Here is an 18,347-nt window from a genome sequence, read left to right as displayed (position 1 = left end):
AAAGGAGTAATCCAAATCCTCCATATATGGGAGTATTACGCTTTAACAGCCAGGCTCTATTAAGGTTTATGTGGGAGTATTTATATGGATGAGTAAATCAGTTACCCATTCAAACCTGCTATGAATTAGGGAACATATCCATAAAATTGTAATACTGTTAATGATTTCAGAATTAAGCAAATATTGATGTGAAGATTAACACACATGCATTCACCTCCACAAACCTAGCATTCTCAAAAAAAAAAAAAAAATCATACCAAACTGAAAGCAACAAAGAATGACATCTTTTTGTCTACTGTTGTTAGTGGACTGGAAAAAAAAATTATTTTTAATTTAAAAAATCTACCTAGCTTGGAATTATGATATAGAGGGGAAAAAAACCAAATAAACCACTGAACAGAGTCAGGAAACCTGTGTTCTAGTCCTAGTAGTTCTGATGAAAGTAACTAGCTGTGTGATTCTGCCCAAGTGATTTTATTTCTCCAAGCCTCAGTTTCCTCATCTATAACATTAGGGAGGTGGACTAGATTATCTTTTAGGCCCTCTTTCTAGTATTCTGTGATGCAGAAAACCATGCTGACTCTAAAATCAGAGGCTTGGATTCAAAACCCAGCTTTGTCACATACTACTTGTCAAATCATTTAAACTTCCTGGGCCACACACTTTAGTGTCTTCATCTGTGAAATTACAAGGTGGGCATTATTTCTAAGGTGACTTCCAGGTCTCAACCTAAGACTGTTCAATAATTATCTGACTGCCTTAAAAGCCACCTCAAAACCAAGGGAGGATGATTCCTGGATGGACGGCTTGATCTGTTCAAGGATGTGCCATGACAGTTTGACTAACATGGCCACAAAGATGCCAAATGGACAGTGATATAAGGAGGCCTGGAAACAGAGCCCCAAATTCATTCCACATGGAAGCCTTCATACTAGTAACTCTATGGGGAAAGAAGCCAAGATCATTTCAAATTGGACAACCCACCAAAACTACATACCTTTATTACATTCGGGGCCCATCCAGCCTTCCATGCAGGTTTTGTTACCATTCTGGTCACAAGCGTAGTGTCCAAAGAAGTCATCCCGAGGACGACAAAACTTATTGCAGCCAAAGCCATAGTAATGTTCGTCACAAGTGACTCGAATCTGATACTCAAAATGGGCAATGCCTGTGTTCTGCTTAAGAGTCTGCCACTGTCGGCTGGGATTAATCATACCCGAATGGGAGGCTTTCTCAATAATGCTGTCAGGATCTAGGAGATAAATTATAGAGCAGCTAGTCACTTGCAAATAGAGCCTTCTTTCTTAAAGCCAAAAGAGAGCCCCGAGGTAGTAGATGATGAGGGTTACTGCATCCCTGATGGCTTTCTAAATTAAAAATAAAAAGTAACTGTAAGATGAAAAAGAGAACTAGTATTTGTAGCATCCTCATCTTTAACATATTTCCCTTTTCCGTCCTAACCAGTAAAACATTTGAATAAGTAAAATTTTAAATAAGTTTAAAATCTAAATAGATTTTAAATTAAAATATTTACCTCAATTTAGAGATAGACAAATGGGAGTTCAGATGAATCTGGGCCTGTCAACACTATTCAAATATTTACTAAATATTTGCGATATGTCTAGCACTGTGCCAAGTTCTTTCCAACATATGAAGTTACACAAGTTCCCTACCCTCAGAGGGCTTACAATCAATTAAGGGAGGAAGTCATAAACACAGAGATCTAGGACATAAGGCAGTAAGCTGCTAAACATAATGACAAATCAAACACAGAACTCTAACAGGTCAGAGGAGGGACACGTCAAAACCAAAAACGTACTAGGCCATTTTCCTAGATTAGAGCTGTCTTTTTTTTTTTAACCTACCAGCTTTTCACAGGCTTGTCAGTTTCTAAGCCATCACACTTCAAACACAGTCCTCTGAAGTCTACTTTCCATTTCCTTAATATGATTCTTACCCACCTACATGACTGCTATTTCAAGGCCCAGAATTTGTGCTCATTTGCACACCTGGGTAGGCAGTAGGCCAGGTGACCACGATGATTAGACAGCAGCTTAGAGCATGGCTTCCCACTTCTAGCTAGACTCTATCTACTACCCCACCTGGCCCTACCTTGCCCTCTGGGTTTTCATTAGCTGGAGCACATACACAGGATACTGCTCTCCAATGAGGTCTCTGTATAGACTCACACCCTCATTAAAGTACCCATAAACAGAACAGCTTGCAGATAAATTTTTACTAGCTTAACTCAAATTTTGCAAATAAACACAGCTGAAAGAATGGCCAAAATGTCAGTTTATTAAGCTGTTTTTGCTCCGCAGGTTCAATTAGTGAGTGCAGTGGGCCTCAGGCCCTTCAATATCCTAATAAGGGAACACATATAATCTCCGGAGACATGGCCAAAAAAGTCTTAGAGTGTTTTGTTTATACCTGCCTATCAGGAGCTGTAACAGTCTGGGAGAGGGAATTTAGTGACATTTAGTTTTCAGCTGACAATACTCCATTCTGGCCAAGACATATTGTGTGAGGTATCACTTTAGAATCCTTAATGGATCTTTAGTAAGCGAGAAGGTCTATAAAAATAACTTTATACCTGAATGATTAATGTTTTCTTTGTGATATAGAACATGCTTCTAAGAAGCTCTCACTGCAAGGGACATGCCCTCTAGTAGCTGAGCTATTAGGTGCAGAAATTGTCTGCAGACTTGAAACTTACCTAAACATTTCTAAGTGATGGCCTGAAATAATATTTTGTGTCAGTTCAGAACATTGTATATATCTGGGGTATTTCACTTTGCAGTCCAAACCTTGTGACTGAAAAGGATCTGACACTGTTGTCTGTGACCTGCTGGTAGTCCTTGACTGCACAGGGAAGATTTATCATGCAACATCCAAAAAGATATCCTTGTAGACCAAGGAGGAGGGAATAGTTAGTGAGGTAAAAATCTGTTCAGTTTTACTAAACATAACCCTGGGACCAATGGAAAAGGGGGTGGAGTGGGGTGGTAGAAGAGGGTATTGGCACATGATAAGAGTCTTTGCCAAAAAGGGAAAGCTTTAAAGAAAAAACTATCTTGGATTCTACATTCACATATTTATTAAGAATTACAGTGGAATTGAAACCATGTAACCTCCCTGAAATAAAAACGTGGAACCGTATACAAAGCAGTGTTGTAATCTAATAAAAACACTGTAATGGGACTGAGGACAAGAAACCAGCCTCAGAACCTACTTTCTAAAAAGAGTTCATGTAAATACTTTATTTCCCTTGAACCAGGCTCTTACAGTGACACGCTCAATTCCAGAACCAGGGGCTGGGAGAATGCCGATGCTCCCGAACAACTATTTTAATGTTGCAGCCCTTGTTAATTTAGATCCAACACAGAGACTCGGCCTGCTCTGAAGGTGGCTAACTCAATCATGACAGACTATTAAATTGACGGTAATTTGTTTTTTTAAAGTTAAACAAGACAAAAGGAAAAAAAAACCCTAACCTCACTGTTCAAGGTTGAAGCACAGAGATTAAATTACAAACACTCAACAGGTGGAAAATAATAGCAACTTATCTTTTACAACTACAAGTCTTAAAGCAATATTTTCTTCTTATCCTCACATCCCCCTCTTACTTTGGGGGACTCTTAAAAGATTTTAGGACCAAGCATACAGAAGCAATAATGGTAAGTCAAGAATGTTTTGTCAGAATCTGGGGCATACAGAATTATATACTTCTGACTTTACTGGAGACCAGTGAGGTAGCTAGGTGGTGCAGCTTGGCCTGGAGCCAGGAAGACTGCAGTTCAAATCCAGCCTCAGATGCTTATTAGCTATGTGGCTCAGAGCAAATCACTTAACCTGTCTGCCTCACTTTTCTCAACTGTAAAATGGGTTTAATAATTGTATCTCTTTAGAATTGTTGTCAAGATCAGATGACATGTTTCTGAAGTGCTTAGCACAGTGCCTGGCACATAGCAGGTACTTAATGCTTTTTTTTTAAGTGACTAGTTTACCAAACGCTATATTTGTACATGCAGTGCCTATCTGACCCGTCTGGCAGATGGATTCCCCAGTCTGTTACCACACTATAACGTATACAATAAATGACCTTTTTTGACATTAATGCCAAAGGTCAAATTTCAGATGCCTAGAACTACAATATACTGTGAGGTAGCAGTATGGTATTATGGAGACAGTACTAGACTAGGGGCGAGGAGAGCCTCAAGTCCAGGGATTGCTTCTGACATGGTGTAATGAGTAAGACACAGTCTGAGCCTCACTGTCTTCTTCAGGAAAATGGGAATAATGATGTCTATGAAGTAACTACTAAAGGATTATTATAAAGATTTTTTAAAAATGGGTGTATAGAACTTTTGCAAACTTGAAGTTGCAACATAAATGTCTCCTCTTATGCTTAACATGTTAATGGTTTCAAAAATTTCGGGAGAGTGAAAGGTAGGCATGAATGCAAAGAGATAATTAGAATTTTTTAAATAATGATAATGGTTAGATGAGAGAGACAGAGTGAAATAGTGGATAAAGAGATGGCCTTCAAGTCAGGAGCCCCGAATTGAAATCCTGCCTTTGAAACCTAGGACAAGTCAATGAATTCCTCCCAGGATCTCTTTAAGGCTATCAACTGAAAAGCAGGTACCAATCCATTTCAGCAAAGAGAGTTTACTCTTGAAGAATTTCCTATATTAATGAAATCACAGATCCAGTTAAAAGAAAAAAAGCATGGTGGGGTAAGAAGGGAAACTTTTATAAAATAGATCAGTGTAACATTGTTAAACCTGGTTCCAATGGTAGGGAGGAGAAAGTGAGCTGAACTAACAGGTATACATAAGTCGTATCAGTACAGGCTAGTAAAAACAAAAAATGCCATAACTACACAAGGCAATTTTCTCCCTGGAAGTGTGTGTGTGTGTGTGTGTGTGTGTGTGTGTGTGTGTGTGTGTGTGTGTGTGTGTGTGTGTAGAGAGAGAAAAGGATATAATCTCTAATACTATATTTGTACTGTTTGACAAAAGCAGAAGCTTGTCACCCTGCATAAATGATTGACTCTGAAGTCATCCAGGCAAGATAAGCAATAACTATACTGTGAAAACTTTAGCCAGCTACATGTTATTATTCCATCAGTGGTTAACATAGAGTTCTCCAAAACAAGGTCCCATATCATTCCAGAATCTAGGCAGAGAGAGCAAAGCAGAAGTTCCTGATTACTGCCAGATTTTACTCAGAAGAGAAGGGAGTAAGGCAAAGGGGAAAGACTGAAGGCAGTGCTAGTGGTAATATAGAGGACCAAAAGATTTTCAAACAAAGAAACAGATACTTGAAGATTCACAGGAATAAGAAAACACAACCAATTCCCAACAGGTTTTCAAGGCAATTAGAATATAATGTCTTGGAGGCAACTAGGTGGTGCAGTGGATAGAGCACCAGCCCTGGAGTCAGGAGGACCTGAGTTCAATCCCCCTTCAGACACTTGACACTTAGCAGCTGTGTGACCCTGGGCAAGTCACTTAACCCCATCGCCTAGCCATGGAAAAAAAAAAGAATACAATGTCTTATTTGAGAGATAGGTTATGCAAAAATTATTATCCCCACTAGAGCTCAGAGATGTTAGAGACTTGGCAGGAAATACAATAATGTACCAAGAGACTTATTCTGACTACATAAGATATGCCTTTTTCTTAAAGTTTTACTTAGCTCAGAGATTTTCACTAGCAAAACAGAGCTCACTTAACTCTGTGTAAGAAGTGGTCCAAGAAAGCAAGCAATATTTAATCAGTTAGAAAGGGGATGCTGTAATTGAAAGGTCCTACCCCTTTTGGCCCAAGATAGAAAAACTCACTCCACCTGCTCTGACAAGCACTCTTGTACTGATCAAGGATTCCTGAAGAGAAATAATCAGAAAAACTCTCTCAAAAAATAAAGGAATGGCAAGACTGTGGAAATTCTGCTTCAAAGAGATGTTTTTGCCACGTAGGGTCACTTTAATAAGGGATCTTGCTGCACACTAAGATAACTCTGGAAACACTCATCTCCCAAATCTACTTTATTTATAAACTAGTTCTTTTTGAAGATTATCCTTCTAAGAACAGATGAGAAGTCATCATTCAAGGCCATGTTGATAAAAGACAGTGTAACATCCTTTAAGTAGTTCAGGGCAGGACAAGTAGGTTTGTCATAATTCTTCAAAGGCCCAAATAAAAATCCCCGTAAAAAGTGACACTCGACCCATTCTTCACTACTTTGATTATTTTTTAAAAAAGTCAAGAATTTCAAAGTGTAAAACTTCTTAAGATTCCTTCCTAAAAGACACAGTAATTCAAATATGGACTTAAGAGTTACAGGAAGTCTTTCGACCTGGAAGGACTACCCTTGCTACAATGTCATCCAAGCTCAGGACAGGAGAAACAGGTAGAGGGAGTGAGGAGATCAGCCAGAAAGAGAAAGATTCCATCTGAGGTCAAGGGAAGATTGTGAATGGCACATATGGTCTTAAATGACTGATTCAGTGAAACGAGCAGGTTTTTGTAGGTGAGCTTAGGGAGAGCTTTTTAAAGCTGAAGTCTAGTCATGTAATACTTACTATTGGTGTCATTGCTGTAATCCCAAGCTTCCACAAGGAGGGTGTAGGATCTCTGTAAAACAGACAAAATAAATAATAAATGTAGACTCCAATGGTGGGGAATGTTTGACTAAATTTCATTAACATTCTTGACTGCCCCTTTCCCACAAATGCCAATTATACACAGAGACCCTACCTGAAAATGGCATTTATAATCAGTTTAGATTGTGCCTGTTTTAAATTTAAACTAAGCAATAGATTTTTACCAAAGACAAACTCTCCTAACCCCTTAAGCTACCTTATCCAGAATGATAAACAGGACCTTTCACCTTCCTGAGCTCATTATTGTCATCACTAATGCATCTCATGGGCTTAATCAGGAAATGCCACCTTGCTATAGACTGACACTTGGTATATAGTTTTCTCAAATGTGCTGGGCTCTAACAATAGCACATAAAAGCAGACAATGAATTTATTCTAAGCTAACCAGGTATTTGCCCAGAAAGAAAAAAAAATCCCCACACAGTGAAAAGTAAGGGGCATTGCTAAGATTACACACTGAACCCTGGCTGGGCAATCTCTAGAGACCTTTTTTCCTTTTCAGCACCCCTTTGAAAGCTGTGTCTGTGCTAGACCATCACTGCTCCCACAAGTATCAGGTAACTAAAGGAAAGGACTGATGAATCTTGGAACTAAGAGGGGAGGGGTTGGTGGAAAAGAGAGACTTTGTGAAACAAAGCCTGCAATGGGGGGGTGCAGGGGAGAGGTGAATATGGGGGGAAAAAAAGAAAACTGTAAACCTATGGGTCACATTAATAGATGAAACTATCTGTCAATGGAATCTAACATTTTAGTAATAATCATGAGCATCCACCAACTAGACAGACTCCTTGGAAACTGGAAATGTGCCAGCTATTATATGGAAGGCACCTTTTATCTCTAGTTCTAAAACTGAAGAAAGGAAAGGAAGAAAGGACAAAAAGAAAGAAGCAGAGAGAGAGGTCCCTAAACCCCAATCCATTAGCAAATTCCCACCTTTACTTCAATCTGGTTAAATCTTTACTTGTGACTCCACTGTAAGGTCAGAGTCACAAAACTCCAGGCTTAAATAAACTTTCTTCTATTTTGGTACTAGGGAAGTGTGTGTATTTGGAGGGACAGGAGAGAATTTCAAATTCTCTGAATCATAGGTACTAGTTTATTTATGTAACACATACTTTCTTTGCCCCAGTTAGATATCAACCATTTGTGATAGTGGAATACATCAATGAAATATTATTTTACTAGAAACAAACAATGATTTAAGTAGGAAAAGTAAACACCTGGAAGGTAGAGGCAGAAAGCTCACTTTAAGATTTAAAGCAAGCCTTATTTCTCACGACATGACACAGCATGTAGTCTTTTGAATGGAAATCTATTTAGTGATAGGCATTGCCTTGGAATATGGCCTAAATATGTTTCATATTCAAAGATGACTGGGATTCCATTTCCTTCTCTGATAACTGTGGGAAAATGCTTAGAAAAGTAAGCAAAGCTAGGCATGCCGAGGCATGGCCTCACCTCTTATATCGTGGCTATCAGTCAAGACTTATTTGTTGTTGTTGTTAATATTTTATTAGTGAAAGTTACACCTTATTTAAAGCCTCTTAAAATTTCTCAGGATTTCCTACAAGATCACAGGACTCTTTCTCAGAGCAGTAACAATTTGCGATTTCAACAGTCAACTGAAGGAAAGATCTAAGTCTGAAAAATAAAATTAAGGCACTAAATGACATCTTCTAGTGTGATAATTAAGCCCTCCATTTACTGGCAATGTGGCTACCTATGCCCTTCACCTTCCCATCAACAATACGGATGTAACTAATCTTTTGATTAAAGGCAATGATACTAAAAATTTTGACAGATTTGCCCAATAAAAGTAAGATTCTTGTGTGTGTGTGTGTGTGTGTGTGTGTGTGTGTGTGTGTGTGTGTGTGTGTGTGTGTTTTAAGCCAAAAAGATAGACCGGAATTGGTTAACATGGTAGGCTCACTCTGCAGCTATTAATATTCAAAGTTGTTTTCCTTTAGGTCTTGCATAATAAGCACTTGGAATATCAAGTTCATAGTCTACCTAGCTTTCCCAGCTACAGGACTTAGTTCTTAAGAGCTGTTTACCAACACCTCCCCACCCTAAGGGAATGGGATGGCAAAAACCTGTGGCAGTAACATCCTCCCATACCTGACAAAAGAATTTTTCAAACAAGTGGCTAACTTTCGCTTTTGTGTGTGAAAATATTTTTCTCCATTTTCGCTACAGAAAATACATTTTTATCTTACTCATATCACTGCCATTTAATGGCTTCAGTTAAATTTGGGACCCAAGGAACCCCAGAATTTGAAAGAAGGGGTAACTAGGGTTTTTGTTTTTCCAACCTCCTTCCCCCATTTACCTTAGTTCAATTCCAACCCTCAAATGTCTGTCACCTGGACTATAGCAATAGCCTCCTCACTGGCCTCCCTACCTTTGGTCTTTACCTCTCTGATCTTTTACATTACTGCCAAATTGCTATTCCAAAAGCATTGGGCTAACCATACCATTCTCTTACTCAAGAAGTTTCCTAGAATAAAACACAAACTTTTGTTCGGTATTTTAAAGTCCTTCACAATCTGTCTCCAACTTATCTTTCTAGACTGATTTCACATCACTCACTTCTCTAACTAATGCTAAACTCCAGCCAAAATGGTCTATTTCTTGCTTCTCATACACAATATTCCATCACCCACGTCTATGTTTTGCACAGGCTGCACCCCCCTCATCCCCCCAGGCTGGGAAGATGCCAAGAATCCCCAGTTCCCTTTAAGGCTCAGCTCATGTGTCACCTCTTATCCTAGGATTTTCCTGATCCGCCCTTCCCCCTCTCTCACCAGTTGTCGGGTGCTCTCCTCTCTTCAAATCACTTGAATATGTTTTATCATTACTTATCAATGAAAACATTTCCCTACCACTCCCCAGTGAAGGAAAACCAAGGGTTTTCATTTTTGTCTCCCCATCTCTAACACAGTTCCTGGAACACAGTAGGCATTAAATACTTGTTGAACTGATTACATACACACACACTGAGACAAAACAAAATTATTATCTCAGGTTACTATTATCACAGAAGGTTTCTGTAGGAAAGGTATGTTTCTCTCCCAAAGTCCATAAGCTTTGAGTAATCTATGCATTTCATGGGATACAGGAGGGGCTTCTCACCCTCTCTCTTCATTCATCTTCTTCCCCCCTCCCCCCCATAGATCAACAACTAAGATATCTTAGGAATGATTACTAAGGCTAAGGAAGTTTGATTTTTCCCATGCCCACCCCTGACCTCTGCCCATTCCCAAATATACACTGGGACACAAAAATTCCAGATCAACTACCTTATTCCATCAAAGCAAGGTACTGGGCCACAAATCTGCAGTGAACTATGATAAAGTCACACCCAATTAGCCACTGTAAATCTGATCTTGACCAGAAAACAGATTCTAGGAGACCAAAGCAGATTTTAAAAGAAACATCCAACAAGTAGTATGTAAATGTTCAAACCTTAGTAGTTTAATGAATACCCCGGGGGGAAGAAGAACCCACCCTACTCTTAAATACCTCACATTAAAGCTATGAAAATAAAGGAGCATTACTTGCAGTAGAATGTGAAGTCCAACTATTTGAGGGGCCATTCTCATAAAACTCAGGAATTTTAGAAGCTCTCCACCTCCTAAAACACAACATCTATTGACACTCATCAGGGAGAGAACTCTTCTAAACATCAACTGAAACCTTCACCTCTTAGAAGTCCCCATTCCCTCGGAGCCAGATTGGGCTGGTGCTGAGGTTCAAACATTCAACTGTGGTTCTATCTTACAAGGATTTCCCTCTACCCTACCTCTAAATTCAACCCAAGAGTTACAGACTGGGGTCCTCACCATTATCCAGAAACAACTGCCTAGAGGCAAAGCTAGCTAGGGTAGTTTACAATTTCTGAATAGGTTTGCAAAGTGAATGGTTGTCACCTCTAAAGTTAGTGAAGTAAGTTTTTTCTGGATCCCTATTATAACACTAATGTCACAGGAACATTTAAGTAGCAGTAGCTTGAGGGGAGATAGTTTTGTTGGAGGGAATTCTCCCTCCTTCTCCAAATCCACAAGAAACTGGTAACAAATTAACATGAAGGCTTAGATCCAGAGGACTTAGTACAGTCTTAGAGAAAAGAGCTAAACCCAGATCTTCCAGGCCTCCGAAACTGAGACTGAGAAGTACCACTAACTAAGTGACTGCTCATCAGAGCCAAGCTTGCCTAGTCACCATCTACAATCATTGGACCAGCCAAGTCACTCCTCTGTGGTACAACCCAGGCATGTTCTTGTCTTTGGTCCCTGATGGCGGACATGGGACTACAGACCGGTACGTTTAGACGTCACAAAGTTACAGTTTCCTGGCACTGGTATGGGTAAGCACTTCATTGACCCTGGGGGGAGAGGGGGAATAAAAAAAAAAAAAAGCAATTCTATTAAGTGCTGTTAGGAGTCGTTTCCTCTAGCCAGCTACAGACAAAACAAAAGCTGTAGTTAAGAACTTCAACACAGCTGCCGCCCCCTTGCCAAAATGATGGACGTGAAACGTACTGATATCCAAACTATGGGCTTGCCGTAGCCAATAAAACGAGGCCCAACTCTGATCTGGCAAGCCTGTTGGAATAATGAGCATCCTGTGAATACCTAATGGGCTGAAGCTGGCATTGTGTGAAGTCAGTCCGCGGTCTGTCTGGGAGCTGGGCTCTGCTGAGTCTCCTGCTGCTTCCTGTTGCTTGTCCCGTATTAGCATTATTTTTGGATGGGCCCCATTATGTTCTGTAATCCTCCCTGCAGTCAATACGGTCATGCTATTGTTCTTGGTCACTATTAGCCAGCGCTGCTTCTGTCTGGGTGGCCTAGCCTGTATTAACCCAACAATGCCTCAAAGATTTCAAATTCATTTTTTTTTCTTATTTTAACCTATAGCATGCATCTCAAATTTTAAAAAGAGTTTTGTAGTTAAAAAGTGATTTCAGCTTTTATCTGGTTACAAAGTTATTTTCTCATGAAATCCCAACACAGCAGACTCCCAAAGTCATCCAATCCTATAGGCTCTTTAAAAAAAAATTCCTGTTCTTGTTTCTATCATTACCCCTACCTGTTTAAAAAGCATCCCACTGATAATTAAATGCACCAGTGACAAAAGGGTGGCAAGGTTAATAGATAGAATACCTAGAAGCCAGCCAAGCACAACACTCAGGTTCACATAGAGCAAGCCTGGACAAGAAGCCCTTCTACTTATTTACCAAAAGTGCATAAAAACTGGGTTGAGCTGGTAGAGGACTCGGAATGTTTGACTATTTACTAACCACTTCTAGCCACATTTCTGAATTTCTTGTATATTCACCATACCAGTAATGAATGTAATTTACATTGTAAAAACAAGCACCACAGGGCTTCTAATTGGAAACCAACAGCAAAGCTTCTCTGGTCCTAACTAAAGGCCAAGGTAGGTTATTTCTGAATCCTAACTTTCCTATAATTGTCTCCTACCTCCAGAGAGGAATTTGTGTAAGGGCAACAATCACATAACTGTTCTTTCAGATGCATTCTATTGGTATTCTGTGCAATGCCAGAGAACCGACATTAGTCCTATATGTGGGCCGTATTTAAGCTTCGACCCATATTTCCAAGTAATGTCATTTTGAAGCAGATAACCTGGAAAAGTCAAATAAGGTTGTAAGAGGTCTTAACAAGGCAATTCACAAAACTAAGTCTTACCAAATTGATTTTATGCACATCCAGGGGATTAAGTGGATCATTAGATCAGTTATACTTTCTCCTAAGTGGAGACTAATCTTTAAAGCTTAGACATAATCAAATTCTGGACATACCACGATTGTCCAATAAACGTCCAGCACTATCACTGCACATGCATTCTCAGCCCTCTGTTTGCATTCCTGCTTTAGAATCAGAAAAGGGGGGGGGAGAGACAGGCTCTTGTTGCCTTGGCTACTTTTTTGATAACTTTTTTTCCCATGCTAAACTCTTTCCCTTTGCCCTTCAGTTGGGGAAGGTCTTGAAGACATTACCATTGGCTATAAAGCTTTCCAGCACTGGATACATTTAAGTGCTCCCAGCTAATCTGATATTTTGGTAGTTTGTGCATTTAAGTAGCAATCACAGGTCAGTCTTTTATATAGATATTCTTTGCACACTTCATTTTGTAGATTTTGTTTTAATTCCCTGGTGAAAAATGGGTGTGTGGTGGTGGGTTGTAAATGCATTTAATTGATTAGAGGTTTGAATAAGTTGCTAGGAAACAGAGCAACAGGAAGGAAAAGAGAACAGAGAAACCTGGCACCTGAGCTAGCAAGAAGAGAAACATAGTAAACTTAACTGCCTTAAAAATGAATGGACTTGACAAGTCCTTCTCCAGACACCTTAGCTCAGTCACCCGAGGAAGAGCACCAGTAACTTTCTTTTGCATTATTTCCCTTATGCCTATGGCTGTTTCCAATGCAAAAAACACCTACTTGTTCACACTTGCGTTTTTAAAAGGTAGCTTGTTTGGCCAAAGCATGTTTAACATCTCTATGCATGTAAAGCATCTTGCCCGGAGCATGCACATGCCCCATGTTTGTATGCATTGGATTTGTTTGAATACATCCCCAGGAAACACTTGACCTGTTTCTAGGAGATGCTAGTTTAAATCCAAAAGGATTGGTTCAGAAGTGTCAAGTTTATGTGCACACAAGTTAAAGACAGAACATCTGGGGAATAGATCAAGGTGTGGAAAGGGGGTAAAATTACTTTAAGATTAAAATTTTGGCAATCTGTGTTTCTACATAAAGGTCTCCAGAGTGTAATAGTTGGGTCATTCATTCACTAAATAAGCATAGAGCAGGTCAAAGTTGGCAGCCTCATTGGTACAGATAGCTCATATTTCAAATAATTTATCCTTTAACAATTCACAGTTGATCTTTGCAATTGTTTAAATGCTGGGTCAATGTTATCAGTGTCTAATAAGGTGTCCAGTCAGGCAAGAAAACTATAAAACTTAAATAAAAACAATTCCAAAGTTCTTGTGTTTATCTCTTCCTAGGGCCAGGCAAGTCCAACCCTAATTAGATGGATGTCTTCATCAATACAATTTAATGTGTTAAGTTTCTGCAGATCTAAAATGTTTTTAGGACTGGTAGAGGCAATTATAAGATCACAAGTTTAGCACCACAAATTACCTGAAAGATCATCTAATTCAACTCACCCGCTCGGTTTTACCGTTAGGATGGTTGTAAATGGCACTGCTAGGATTTGAAATGGAATTGGTCTTCTAATTCCAAATTTAGCCATCTGCTCCAATGCCTTATACTGCTTTCCCAACACATTTTTGATAAGCAACCATTAACTGGGGATCAACATCACTTTGGGGGCACAGTTTAATAAGATTTACTGGTTACAAAATGATTCCCCATCTTCTTGTTTAATTGAATAAAGGGCATTAGGGTGAGATGTGATCTCCCTTTTCCAAAATTATAAACCTCGCTGTTCCTCAAAAAAAAAAAGTTTGCATAAATCTGAAAGCATAAAGCTAATAACTTAAAAAATAGATAAAACTATGAAAACAGGGTCAAAGTAGTCTAAGCCAAATGGATGTAACAAAAAACTTTTAGTGTATTTAATATATTAACACTAGAATGTGTTTTGTATTTCATATCTTGCTAAATCACTTCCACTTCTTTCTTTCCACCACTAGAAAACCTTTGTTTGATCAAGGTCATTATCAAAATGAAATTCCTTCACTTACAGAACTTACAGCACTATAGTGGCAACTAAATCAAACTTCTTACAAGAAATTCAAAGTCCATTTCATACCCTGAGCAGGTCAACCTAGCCCAGTACTTTCAAGAAATGAAGGCCATCCTTCAAATCTAAAGCCTATTTTATGATTACTGAATCATAGATTAGGAGAATGATGAAGCACCTTTTGTTTCAATACTAGTATGAATACTTTGCTAACCACACTTGGAGATTCAAGGGAAACTACCAAACTTTACACTTTCAAATTATGCTTTAAGAAAAATAAACTTCAAGTTTCCCATTTCAAACATCAATCAAGGCAACAGGCATTAAACTTACCTACACTTCCTGAATAATTTTAGGAATGTGTTAGAGAACAACTTTCTGGGGGTGGGATGGGGTGGAGGGGGAAGGCAAGTGAGAAACAGGAAGGTACAGGTTGAATGTCTGGAGCTCCTGGAATAAAAATGAATCACTTCCCTACCCCAGCATGCTTCATTTCTAGTCCTCCCACTTCTATCAAGAAGAACTAGAGTTATCTCCTCTAGTTTACTATTCCCAAACTTTGATAGACAGGCTATACAATGAAGTTAGGCTCTCCATACCAACCATGAAGGCATTACCACCTTCTCAAACAAACCTCATAGCTATACTTTTTTTTTAGCTTTACTTTAGTCTTAGCTTATAATTTTGTTAAATAGGGAACATAAATAGAAATGTTCTGTCACCAAATTCCCTATATTTGTCCCCAAAGCCCATCTGTTTCATCCCCCACCCCCACGTAGCCCTATTCAAAGTCATGGGATCAGGATGAGGAAGAAGTCTCTGAGGCCATCTAATCCAAGCCAGATGAAGTTAGAGGACTGTGACTTGTCCAAGGTCACATGCCCTGCTATATGTCAGAAGTAGGCTTTGAACACAGTCCCTTCTACTTTTAAAGAAAGTTCTCTTAGCAGGAAACACTGTTCTGTTCAAGCCACTCTGAACTCCTGAGCAGTAGAAAATTAGTTTTCAGTTGAAGTTCTGTTCAGAGATTTTTCTTTTTCAAAAGGGGGAAAAACAGACATCTAGACGAACCTGCTCTTCAGAAATGTCAAATCCCATAGCAGTAGCAGCACTGAAGACTTTGGCAGAACTTCAAATACCACAGATTTTTTATAAAACTCCTTATCCATTTGATGGTATACTTGATAACAGTTTTATTTCATTCAGGCACACACATAAATGATGGAGTCTGATTATGGTCCCAACAGAGAACACTTTTGTTAGCTACACTTTGTAATGCTATCTCCTGAAAATGTGGACTTTATTTCTTCCCAACCACTTTCCAGAGGCGGAAGTACACCACCCTCTTCAGTGCTCGGAAGACTGGGGAAATCACAGCTTGGGACTCTCAAGGACCACAGGTAGGCGGCAGCAGAGGGCACAATTCTAAAGCACATGGCTGAATGCATTCTTCCCAGTAACTGAATCCACCCACCATCCAGTGGGGCCGACCCAAATCTTTGCAGCCCTCCCATTGGTGCCTGGTCTGTCTCAGCCCTTGAAAAACAACCGCTCCCCCCCCCACTTTAAAATCCAAAGCTCCCCACCTCATTTCAGTTTCTGGATATTTCGACGTGTACCTGATAATGAATGTATCACAATAATTTTGTCCAAGTTTTCCTTTGGTAGGAGAGACCACTTTGATTACATCCTTTTAGGAGAAGGGAGGCAGTTGCAAAGGAATGTCATTTTACTGCGCACATCTGCATTAGGTGGCAGACAATATAAGGGCACCCTCCCCCCCCATAGAAGTGGGGCAATAAGCAAGTAACTCGGGGAGGCCTTTATTTTTAAAAAGAGTAGATGCAAGCCCCTCCTGCCCACCATTAAAAGAAAAATATTGGTTAGGGATGCAGACCCTTCCTAGGCCAGGTCACTTCCCTGGGAGCCTAGTCTCCAGAAGATGGAAGAAGGTGGAGGCTCTCTTGGCGGTTCCTTGCAGTGCCTCCCAGAGCACATGGTTCCAGGCTCCACCTTCTCCTCTCTGCGGTCTGCACTTAACAGGGAAGTTTGCAAAACACAGCTGTTCCAAGGAGCCAGATAACCGCTGAAAACGAAGCCACACCGCGGAGAGAGGGGAAAAGGGAGCACGGGACGAGGGTGGGAAAAATGCACACCCACACTGCCCCCTTCCCAAAGCAAACAAAAAGTCCAGGGGTCTCCCCTGCCCTAGATACGATAAAAAGCACGACGAGGCAGCTGCAAAGTAGCTTAGAAGGGATGACGACGATCCCCGAGCCCCAAGCAGAGAGTTGACAACCTCGTCCTTGCTGAGAAGTCTCCCTCTTAAGAAGCGGGAAACAGGCTACCTCTCTCCTCCCTTCTCCTCCAGTAAAGACACACCCCACCCGCTCACGGAAAAGGGGAGAGTGCCAATTTGGATCGCGTTCACATGCGATAACTGCATTTTCCCTTCTCTGGTACACTAGATTTAAATGGTTAAAACATACACATACACATACACACACACACACACACACACACACACATTTATAATGAACTCTTGACCTCTTATTTCCTCTGCGGCGGGGGCAAGGGAGAGGAGAAAGGAGTAATAGCGCGGGACCGAGACTTAATTCCAGCAGGCTCTTAAGTGCACAACACTTTAAAATGATTCCTTCTGCACAACTGATGCAGATTTTTCATCTTGCTCAAAGATCACAGTGCAAACCAGCTACGTTTTTTCAACTCTGCACGCTCAGGAAGCAAGCAAGACAGTTGCACGGTTATAAATCTCCCTCCCAAACCCCTAGCCAGCAGCCCCCTCAGCTCGCCGCCTTGTTCTGCAGGGATTTGGAGCGTTCAATAACTCCCGTGGGGATTTCCGCGAGTCGTTCGGCAAAGATTTCACCACCCCCACTTCCCCACGGAGAGTTTAAAGAGAACACACGCTCAGGGACAGAGACGTTTAAATGCTGCTCGCTAGGGAAACGCAAACAGCAAGAAAGAACTTGGGACTCACCGGCCAGGCGAAACTGAAAGGGAGAACGATCCGGTATCTTTCACTATTCCGATTCGATTTCAAATTAAAAGTGTTCCCTCCGATGACCGGAGTAGATCCAGATCCGAAGCTGCAAGGCCCCCCCGCAGTGACCCGGGACTGATACTCCTTCAGGCAAACTTTAAAGTAAGTAGCACACTCGTCTCTGGTGCATTTTCTATCCTCTGGATTTCGGGAGCCATGGCAGCAATTCCCATTCTGCAATTCCCCATTCAGGTTTTGCATAGATAAGATCTCCAATTCGAACTGTCCGGATGCTGAGGACACCTGTTAAGTCCCCCCACCCCGAGAAAGAGTTGCGAAAAAGTTATCTTGGGCTATTTTTTTTTTAATGCGGGGGGGTGGAGTGGGGTGGGGAAGGAGAAGGAGATAGAAATCCCAACCCACTTACAAGACATGTAACAGTGAAATTCATAGTGACAACTGTGAAAATACGTTTCCCACTTTTTTTTAAGGATTAAGGAATTGAATTTAAAAAAACCTAACAAACAACAACAACAACAACAACACACACACACACACATCTAAGAAATGAAATTAAAGTGATTGTTTTCCCCAGCCTGGAGACGGGAAAAAAAAAACTTAGAAGGGCAGGGATTGTTAGCGCTAGACAAACGTCAAACCAAGAAAGCATTAAACAGAGCACAAGCTGAGAAACAAAATCTTGAGTAAGAGGGAGGGCAGAGCTGAGGTGCCGCCGGACCCGACTGAGATAAAACCAGGTTAAGCCCCCAGTGCACGGGAACCACGTCTGTAAAAGAAAACATCCAAAGGGGAGAATAGTGTAAATATCTAGGTATAGTTAGTATACGTATAGACATATACTAAAAAAAAAAAGTGTGTATATTCCTGAAAGAGGAGAAGCGAAAACGAAGAGGTATGGGCAGCAATCAAAGAAGTC

At 40.4% G+C, this 18,347-nt stretch overlaps 1 protein-coding gene and 1 long non-coding RNA gene across 3 annotated transcripts in view; one reads left to right on the top strand and one right to left on the bottom strand.

Annotated features, from left to right (window-relative positions):
- JAG1 (jagged canonical Notch ligand 1) overlaps window positions 1–18,347 on the bottom strand; it is a 41,334-nt gene that overhangs the window by 21,292 nt on the left and 1,695 nt on the right. For both annotated transcript variants that reach the window (XM_020986021.2, XM_078149718.1), the window contains exons 3-5: window positions 17,408–17,713; window positions 6,590–6,641; window positions 998–1,252 (exon numbers count right to left, since the gene is read on the bottom strand). In XM_020986021.2, coding sequence (XP_020841680.1) covers window positions 998–1,252; window positions 6,590–6,641; window positions 17,408–17,713 — 613 coding nt within the window. The remainder of the gene's footprint in view (window positions 1–997; window positions 1,253–6,589; window positions 6,642–17,407; window positions 17,714–18,347) is intronic.
- The window catches only part of LOC144455831 (uncharacterized), a 35,853-nt gene continuing 34,991 nt past the window's right edge, over window positions 17,486–18,347 (top strand). The window contains exon 1 of the long non-coding RNA XR_013484627.1: window positions 17,486–17,572. This is a non-coding gene — a long non-coding RNA (uncharacterized LOC144455831). The remainder of the gene's footprint in view (window positions 17,573–18,347) is intronic.

Source organism: Phascolarctos cinereus, unplaced genomic scaffold, assembly GCF_003287225.1.
Source record: "Phascolarctos cinereus isolate Bilbo 61053 unplaced genomic scaffold, phaCin_HiC Scaffold_2;HRSCAF=192, whole genome shotgun sequence".
NCBI lineage: Eukaryota > Metazoa > Chordata > Mammalia > Diprotodontia > Phascolarctidae > Phascolarctos > Phascolarctos cinereus.
The sequence above is the reverse complement of the archived record's forward strand: the minus strand, read 5'-3'. Positions and strand labels throughout refer to the sequence as shown.